The 10,086-nt window shown below is 50.9% G+C and overlaps 1 protein-coding gene across 1 annotated transcript in view; it reads right to left on the reverse strand.

Annotated features, from left to right (window-relative positions):
- Positions 1-2,686, reverse strand: part of Hip1 (huntingtin interacting protein 1) — a 130,099-nt gene extending 127,413 nt beyond the window's left edge. The window contains 2 exon segments of the mRNA XM_028860656.2: positions 2,551-2,652; positions 2,654-2,686. Coding sequence (XP_028716489.1) covers positions 2,551-2,652; positions 2,654-2,671 — 120 coding nt within the window. The 5' untranslated portion in view covers positions 2,672-2,686.
- Between the last annotated feature and the right edge of the window lie 7,400 nt (positions 2,687-10,086).

A 10,086-nucleotide genomic window follows, 5' to 3' on the forward strand; every position in this document is an offset into this window, starting at 1 on the left:
CTTCACTGCTAGTTTGAACCACAAGAGACCCTGTCTCAAAACAAAAAGAAACACACAGAACACAGAACGAAGATGTCTTCCGGATCTGCCCAGGACGGCGAGGTAGCCCAAGGCGGTGGTTAAAGGTTGGGACCACTTCCCCCTGTGTGACCCGGCAAGTGATTTCACCTCAGCAGGCTTCAATTTCCTCTGAGCAAAACGGGGCAGATAAGCACTCCAGCAGCTCTTGTGAAGATTAAAGACAGCAAATAAAGGACTGTACTTAGAGGGCCTCCCCACATAGTTATTAGCTACAATTATTATTATACTACCTTTGCTGATTCTCTTGGTCTCTTAAGACACCAATGTTTTTGGTTTGGGGTTATTGAAATTCTTTCTGAGATAGGGTCTCACTCTGTGTAGCCACGGTTAGCCCAGGAGCTGCTGTTTAGACCACACTGGCTTTCAAGGATCCTCTTGCTTCTGCCTCCAAGTGCTGGGACTGCAGGAGTGTCTCACCCTGGCAGCCAGCTCTAAAGAGTTCCAACAACTGAGCTGGATCCTGGTGGCTCACACCTATAATCCCAGCACTAGGGAGGCAAAGGCAGGGAGATCGATGAAAGTTCGAGGCCAGCCTGGTCTACATAGAGAGTTCCAGGCCAGCCAGAGCTACATAGTGAGATCCTGAGTCAAAAGAGTTTCAACAACTGAAAAATTCTCTACCTCAATACACACACACACACACAGAGAGAGAGAGAGAGAGAGAGAGAGAGAGAGAAGAGAGAGAAGAGAGAGAGAAGTGTTCTAAAGATGGTAAAATGAAACACTGGCCTACCACACTTCTGGTTGGGTGTTCCTTGGACAATTAGGGAAAATGTTAGTCGTGGCTGGAAACATCAAATGTTAAATTTCTATCACTCCATATTAAGTTCAAACTTTTTTAAATTCAAATGAATCTTTGGTGTATGTGTGTGTGTGTGTGGGGGGTTGTTCATGGTACACCGTGAGTGTGGAGGTCAGAGGACAATGTGGACAAGTTGGTTCTCTTCCTGGGATGAAACTCGGGTGGCCAGACTAGCTGGCAGGAACCTTTACCCCTGAGCCTGTTCCCCCAGCCCTAAGCTCCAACTCTTGGGTCTACTTACTGCTCCAATTTTGAGTTATCTGAGATTCTCAAAGGAATGGATGCTATTAAATAACTCCAGTTTCTTTTCTTCTTTCAGTTAAAAAAAAAAAAAAGTAGTGGAGGAGAAAATATAAAAACTTTTTTTTTTCCAGGAACGCCCAAGGCTAAAAAGGGGTCAGTTGGGAAGATCTGAGGGAAAAGCTCCAAACCCAGGTGAACCCTGAGAGGCCAGTGAATTACTTTATCTCAGACACACGAACACACGTAGTGGATCCAAGGGTCTCAGAGACAAGAGGTGGATTAACGTCCCCTGGGCTAACGGCTTTCTTCCTTGCGAAGTCCATTTATAGAACACACGGGCCCTTCCTATCTCTTCGATCTGTGCTACTCACAGAACACGACGGGGGACCAACCTTTGAAAGAAGTCAACTGGATCTTCGAAGTAGAACTCTGAGAGCCAGAGTAGAACAGGGAATCTACCCGCACAGCTTCGGCAGTGGGATCCTAAGGGTTGTATTCTCAGAAACGGATTTGACATACAGATAAACTGGTGACTGCCCCGCGCCTCACAGCTTGATTCAGTCCAATCAATACAATAAGCATAAAAGCTCAGGGTAAAAGCGGATAGTGGTTTTGTTGATAGTCGCGGTGGAATTTTGGCCATCTGCCCTGGTCAGACCAGACAAATAAGGCGGTCTGCTTATTAGCGTCAGGCATATTTTGGAGGGTGAAAACAGAACCTCAAATCAGGATCCTGGGTCTCATTGGACAGCTTATTCCCGACACGCAGGGGGCTGACAGTTCAAGCGCCTCAATTCCTGTCCCAGACTGCACGTCCCCATTCCTCCAGTCCCCCGGGTCATTTTCCAAGTTGAGCCACACTTCGCATTTCCTACATTCCTTCTCATCACTCAGACCCCTTCGGCCCGGCCTCTGAGGCCAACAGCTGGGGCTGCTGAGAGCCAAGTTAGCGGCACCGTTGAACGGGACGCTGAGGAGTGGGGGCGAAGTCAATATGCACATGGAGCGATCAAGAGCACCCTTCACACCCGCAGGCCGGCGTCCCCTCACTTGCAAAAACCAAGTATCTCCCAAGTGCTTGCTCTACCCAGGAGCACCCCTTCCCGTACCCAGGAGTCCCCTTTCCATGTGCCTTCCTTTGGCCTCCCTGGTGACCCCTGATGATGCTCACTGGGTCTCACCAGCTCATCCTCACAGATCTGCAGGTCCGCGGAGTGTACCCTGATCCCCAGGCCAGTAGGGATGCCCAGGTCTCTGACTTCCCTGGAACCCACCTAGTTCCGTACCCCAACAATATTCTGATTGCAACCACCTTGCCTAATCCTCTCCCCGGGCCTGCAAGACCCTCACTCCCTTCCAAGCCTCTCCAGCACTCTGCACCACTCCGGGTGCCCCAGGGATGCCCCAGGGTTCTCGAACCTCACCTGAGTCCGCTCGAAGCTCTCGCGCTCCGCAGCCTCCATCCCAGCACCAATCCCACGCCGGCTCAATACTTTGGGCAGCGGGTTGGGTACCTGCTTCATGGAAGCTGGCCATCCGGTCCATGTTCCCAGGGTGAACAGAGTCAGGGGCCTCGGCAGCCCCGGGATCCCCGCGGCGCCTCCCGCCCCGCCCTACCCGCGGGGATCCGGCGCTAACGGGGACAGATTCCGTCTTCCATTGGTTGACAGAGCTGTCCATCTCCCTCAGGACCCACCCCATCTTTCCAAGAGGCTTTTCCCCACACGCCTCCTCCCGTTTCGGAGGCGCTCCGTTCACTTCGCCCGGCTGGCCCGCCTTAGGGCAGTCGATCCGTTATGATTGGTCTCAAGGCTTGTCCATTATCATTAGTGGGCGGGACCTGGTGAGCTGCTGTCCCAACCTGCCTCCGAGACTCCGCCCCCTACCTGGTGCACCACCTCCCGGGTCCCCAAAAGCTGTAGATACACTGTGATTGGTCTGAAAACTTGTCTGTCATCATAGCGGGGCTGGTCCTGGTCCGCTGTCCCAACCTTCCCGCGCTGGTTCCACCCTACATCCGTCGCTCCGCCTTCTCACCCCGCGCAAGACCACAAAAGCATCATGATTGGTCTGAAGGGTTGTCCGTCATCTTCACGGGGCGGGGCCTGGCTGCCCCAGACCAGCCCTCCCTGACTCCACCCTACTTCGAAGCGCCACCTCCTGGACCCTCCGCAACTGCAGGTATTGGAGCAATCAAAGCAGGGGTCCGGCCGGTGACACCTGTGGTTCGCGTTGCTCAAATGAGTTCCCGAGGGCATGGAACGGCAGATCGTGGGAAGCTTGGCTGCACAGCTCTCACCCGGCTCGCGGGGGAACTCCAAGTTAGTGTGGTCCGGCGATGGAGGCCTCAGAGGTCCTCCTTCCGGCGCATGCGGTCTCTGCCCATTCTAGAGGACTGCAGACCCGGATCCCCAAGTACTGGACTGTGACTGCGGGTACCTCCCCAGCTTTCATCATCCCAGCTTTACCTGCTGGTAGACCCCCCCGCCCCATACTTCTTGTTTGTCTATGTTAGGGTCCGCCCCTCTCATTTCTCCAATGATTTCAGCCAAGAGCAGCTACATGTGCTCCTCAGCAAGGAAAAAAAGTTGCACGTTCTCCACTAATGACGAATGGCACCGTTAAGCATTTAGCCGGTTTGATGATTCTTCCCATCCATCCATGCGCTAGAACCCAGGGTCTCACTCGTTTTGGGCAATGCTTTAATTAACGACAGAATCAAACTCGTTTTGCAGCTGAGTCCCTTGAACCCGCGATCCTCTTGCCTCTTCCTCCCAAGTGTTAGGATTACAGGCGTGGGCCACTATGCTTGACTTATAAAAAAAAAATGTATGCGTATATATGTACCATTGTGCATGTGTGTGGGCGTGATCATGCTGCCGAGCACCTGACAGAAAGCAAATAGGAATCTGTTTTCTACCACGTGGGGCCCAGGGATCTGACTAGGGTAGTCAGGCTTTGCAGCAATTAACCCACTGAAGTATCTCACCAGCGGGACTCTTTTAAAAAAAAAAAGACAGCGGTTCACTAAGTAGTCTAGGCTGGCCTTGAACTCCCAGCAATCCTGCCTCAGTCTCTTGAATGCTAAAATTGCAGGCACACACCCCCACAGATCCCCCAGCCTCCCACAGTGGCCGTGTGTGTGTTTGCATGCATGAATGCACCCATGCACATGGGAACCTGAAGCTGATGTCAGCAATCATCCTCTTATCACTCTTGCATCTTATCCATCAAGGTGGGGTCTCATGACACCCAGAGCTTACTGCTTATGTGTGGATGTTTGAAAGAAAATGCCTCCCCCCAAAGGGAGCGGCGCTATGAGGAGGTGGGGCCTTGATGGAGTAGGCGGGGCCTTGATGGAGTAGGCGGGGCCTTGTTGGAGGAAGTGTGTCACTATGGAGGCGGGCTTTGGGGGGGTCTCATGTATGCTCAAGATACCGCCCAGTGTTTCAGACCATTTCCTGCTGCCTGTGAGTCAAGATGTAAGAACTCTCAGGTGCTTCTCCAGCACCGTGTCTGCCTGCCTGCTGCCTTGCTTACCGCCATGACGATAATGGATGAACCTCTGAACTGTAAGTGAGCCACCCCAGTTAAATGTTTTCCTTTATAAGAGCTGCGTGGTCATGGTGTCTCTTCACAGCAATTGAAACTCCAAGACACTGTGGATATCAGCACTGGCCAGTGTAGTGCGAATTCTAATTGGCCTTAATAATAAAAACCCAGAGTCAGATACTGGGGTAAATGCTGAAAAATCAGAAAAGTAAAGAGCAGCCAAAGTCACCTTTTACTTCTACAACTTCTCAGACCAAAAAAGGGGCTGAGCTCCTGTTTCCTCCCACCTTATATTACTGCCTCCACCTCCCTAGTGCTGGGATTAAAGGTTTGAGCCTCCACCACCTGGCTCTGTTTATCTTTTAGACCAGATCAACATGTAGCCCAAGGTGGTCTTGAACTCCTGATCTTCCTGATTCTTCCTCCCAAGTGCTGGGATTAAAGGTGTGTGCCACCACTGCCTGGCCTCTATGGTTTAGTGCCTAGCTCCACACCCTGATCTCCAGGCAAGCTTTATTTGTTAGAGCACAAATAAGATATCACCACAAGCCGGTTTGCTCTGGATATACCCTGTCTCCTGCTTCTGAGACTGGACTTTCAGGCAGGCAGGCCTCCACACCCACCCAGCAGAGGATCCCAATTCTGGTGATGCCCAGGCTTGATCAGCAACTGCTTTAACTTCTGTGCCCACACTGAAAGAGGAGTTTAATTTCAAACTGCCAATGACTTCCTTCCTTCCTTCCTTCCTTTCTCTTTTCTTTTTTTTTTTAAAGATTTATTTATTTATTATGTATACAGTGTTCTGCCTGCATGTATGCCTGTAGGCCAGAAGAGGGCGCCAGATCTCATTACAGATGGTTGTGAACCACCATGTGGTTGCTGGGAATTGAACTCAGGACCTCTGGAAGAGCAGCCAGTGCTCTTAACCTCTGAGCCATCTCTCCAGCTCCAGGAATTTTTTTTTAAATTAGAAACCTTAGGTAAAAATTCATTCAGTAGAGACATAAAAGAGGGAGTGAACATTTACAAGCACCAGGGAGCCACTGAAGACTTTGGCTGTGCCACACTGGCATTGTGGCCACCAGGTTACCCAGCCTAGATGAAAGTGAAGGGGCCGAGGGGGGCAGTGTCACCGGTAGGCCTGTGGCTTAGTCAGGGTTTCTATTGCTATGGAAACAAAGTTGGAGAGGAAAGGGTTGATTTGGCTTTACACTTCCACATTGTGGTTCATCATTGGAGGAAGCCTGGAGGCAGGAGCTGAGGCAGAGGCGGTGGAGGGGAGCTGCTTACTGGCTTGCTCCTCATGGCTTGCTCAGCCTGCTTCTAATAGAACCCAGGACCAGTAGCCCCACCCACCACGGGCTGGGCTCTCCCCCATCAATCAATAATTAAGAAAATGCCCTACAGTTGGGTCCTATGGAGGCATTTTCTCAATTGAGGTTCCCGTTTTTTTTTTTTTTGGATGACTAGCTTGTGTCAGGTTGACCTAAAACTAGGTCAACAGGACAGGACAGCGGATGAGGATCTAGACGAGGAGAAAGTTCTTCCTCTTAGGGAGTCGTGTGGGTGAGCTTGTGCCAAGGGAATGTGGGAAGAGAGGCAGTGATGAGGCAGGGATGTCAGGAGAAGGGCTTCAGAGCACCAGAGTGATGGGAAGATTAGCTTGAGACGATATTTGTGTAGAAGGAGGTCGTCTATAAACTGCATAAGTGTGTGTGGGCACCGGGGTTGGGAAGTATCTGTCCAGGTTCTAGAAGGAAAGACATCAGGGCTGGGGAAAGGCCTCTTGGTAGGATACTTGTCTTGCAAACAAAAGGGTCAGAGTTCAATCCCTAGAACCCCCGTCAAAACCCAGGCGTGGTGGTATGCACCTGTAATTGGAGCAGGGTAGTTGGTCAACTAACTTAGTCTGCGTGGTGAGTCCCAGGCCAGTGAAAGACCCCGTCTCCAAATGTGGAAGGTGCCTGAGGAGGAACTGAGGTTGTCCTCTGCTCTCCACGCACATGGGCACCCACACCTGCACACGTGTACACACACACACACACACACACACACACACACACGTACACCCACACCTGCACATGTACACACACACATGTACACCCACACCTGCACATGTACACACACACGTACACGCACACCTGCACATGTACACCCACACCTGCACATGTACACACACACGTACACGCACACCTACACATGTAAACACACACATGTACACACACACTTGCACATGTACACACACGTACACCCACACCTGCACATGTACACACACACACATACACCCTCACCTACACATGTACACACACACATGTACACCCACACCTGCACATGTACGCACACACAACGTACACCCTCACCTACACATGTACACACACACCTGCACATGTACACACACACACGTACACCCACACCTGCACATGTACGCACACACACATGTACACTCACACCTGCACATTACACACACATGTACACCCACACCTGCACATGTATGCACACACATGTACACACACATGTACACCCACACCTACACATGTACGCACACACACATGTACACCCACACCTACACATGTACGCACACACACATGTACACTCACACCTGCACATGTACACACACATGTACACCCACACCTGCACATGTATGCACACACATGTACACACACATGTACACCCACACCTGCACATGTACACACACGTACATGTATGCACACACATGCACACCCACACCTGCACATGTATGCACACACATGTACACCCACACCTTCACATGTACACCCACACATGTACACCCACACCTTCACATGTACACCCACACATGTACACCCACACCTACACATGTACACACACACACACACACACACATGTACACCCACACCTGCACATGTACGCACACATATGAACCAGGGAATAGTGAAAGCTGTTCCTAGCTCTTCTTTAAACATTTGCTTTAGATTAATTTGTATGTGTGTGTTTTTGCTTAATGTATGTATGTTCCCACAGAGGCCAGAAGAGGGTATCGGATCCCATGGAATTAGTTACAGATGGGTGTGAGCTGTCGTGTGGGTGCTGAGAATTGAACCCAGAGTCTCTACATGATCAACAAGTGGTCCAAACCACTGAGCCGTCTCTCTGTTTCTCTCTTTTTGACCTGAAGGGACGAGGGAGGGGCGGAGCTGTCCTGGAACCAGCCAGGACTTGGGTCTCTCAAGAGGCAGGACCTGCCTCCTGCAGAGCTGGGCCTTTGTGTCTGAAGCCAGTCACTGCAGGGACAAGAGACTGGCAGGGAAGGGAGATTGGGGTGGAACCCCGACCCCTCGACATTCTAACTTCTTCCTCTGATCAGTCAAACTCAGCTAGATGTAAAAGGTTGGGAAAACCATATGGCCCCTTCCTTCCTTCAAAGAACAAGTAAGCCTCCCCTCCCTCCCCTCCCCTCCCCTCTCCTCCTCTCCTCTCCTTTCCTCCCCACCCCTCTTCTCGGTCTCTCTCCCTCCCTCCCTCTCTCCTGTATGTTTGAGGGTGACACATGGGGTGACTGTGTATACATATACACTCATCCACCTTGGATTTGGTTATTTTTATTTATTCATTTATTTTGAGACGGGGTCTCACTGTGTAGCCCTGGCTGGCCTCGAACTCATAGAGCTCCATCTGCCTCTGTCCTGAGTTCTGGGATTAAAAGCATGTACCGCCATGCTTGGTTGTTTTGTTGTTGTTTTGTTTTGTTTGAAACAGGGTCTTACATGTAGCTCTGGTTGGCCTGAAAGTCACAGAGATCTGCTGCCTCTACCTGTCTCCCAAGTGCCGGGATTAAAGATGTGGCCACTATGCCTGGCTTCTGCCTTGTTTTTTGCTTTGTTTGGTCTTTGTTGTTGTCCTGCTTTAAAAAAAATTGTGTGTGTGTGTGTGTGTGTGTGTGTGTGTGTGTGTGTGTGAGAGAAGAGAGAAAGAGAGGAGAAGAAGAAGAAGAAGAAGAGATATGTGTGCAGGTGCCTGCAGAAGCCAGAAGAGTGTGTTAGATCCCTTGGAGCTATAAATGGTTTGAACCACCCCACATGGGAACCTCTTGGGTCCTCTGGTAACTGCTGAGCTGTCTCTCCAGTCCTGGACTCCTACCTTGTGCTTTTTGAGGCAGGGTCTCTCCCTGATCCTGTGCTCATTACAAATGCCAGCAAGCCCTAGGGATCCCCCCCACTTCGGTTCTGGGATTACAAGCAGGAACCACCACATCTGTTTTGTCTTGTTGTTGTTGTTGTTGGTGGTGGTGTGTGTGTGTGTGTGTGTGTGCGTGCGCGTGTTTCATGTGGATTTAAGAACTCAGGTCCTTGTGCTTGTAAGACAGGTACTTTGCCAACTGAGCTTCCAGCCCCGTACCCAAGGGAATGGTTTCCAAACACCAGGGGACAGACAGTGAATACTCCTAACACTCTGACCCCACTGTCACCGTTCCGAGTTCCACACTTGTCTTATGCACTGGGCTCAGCTAGAGACAGATTTAGGACTCCTGGTCTAGATTTTATGGCATCAATAAACACCAGCCTTTTAAACAGGGATTAAGGGATCAGCCTACTTCTATTACAGTAAACCAGAGTGGGAATGAGGAATTTGTGGTTTGGAGGCACCGGTTAGGGGAAGATTCAAGTGTGTTTTCCCGTGAAACTCAGCAAGTCAGAAAGAAAGAACCAGGGCTGGCGGGGGTGTGGGAGGGTTGTGGGGGCAGTACAGCTCTTTTTCTTATAGTGCTCGTCTAAGCATGCAGGAAGCCCCGGGTTCCATCCCCAGTACCACATAAGCCTGGTAGTATGTGCCCATCATCCCAGCATTCGGGAGGCAGAGGCAAGAGGCTCAAAAGTTCAAAGTCATCCTTGGCTCCATAGGAAGTTCCAGAACAAAATCAGCTGAATGAGACCAGTCAAAAGCAAGACAGGGCAGTGAGATGGCTCAGCAGCCAGCCAGCTTGGCAACCCGAGTTCGATCCCTGGGATCCACATGGAAGAACCCTGCGGGTTGTCCTCTGACCTCCACATGGGTGCGCGCGCGCGCGCGCACACACACACGCACACGCACACACGCACACGCACACGCGCGCACGTAATTTAAAAAATGGTACAAGTCTGGAGAGAGAGTTCAACTGTTGTTCTCCCAGAAGTTCCGAATTAGGTGCTCAGTTTTCCTGTCAAACAGCTTGCAACCACCTTTGACACCAGCTCCAGGGCATCCTAAATCCTTTTCTGGCTCCCAGGGCCACTGGCGCACACACATAATGGGTGAAGCTTGTCCCATATAGCTTGGATCTGTTTAGCATCTCCTTTGAGGACACTCCAGTGTTTACAGGCATGGATTGGGGTCTGCAGAACACCCGCTGGGAGAGCGAAGTTCTTTGATCCCCAAACAAATAATTGAACCAG

Source organism: Peromyscus leucopus, chromosome 23 (assembly GCF_004664715.2).
Source record: "Peromyscus leucopus breed LL Stock chromosome 23, UCI_PerLeu_2.1, whole genome shotgun sequence".
Classification (NCBI taxonomy): domain Eukaryota; kingdom Metazoa; phylum Chordata; class Mammalia; order Rodentia; family Cricetidae; genus Peromyscus; species Peromyscus leucopus.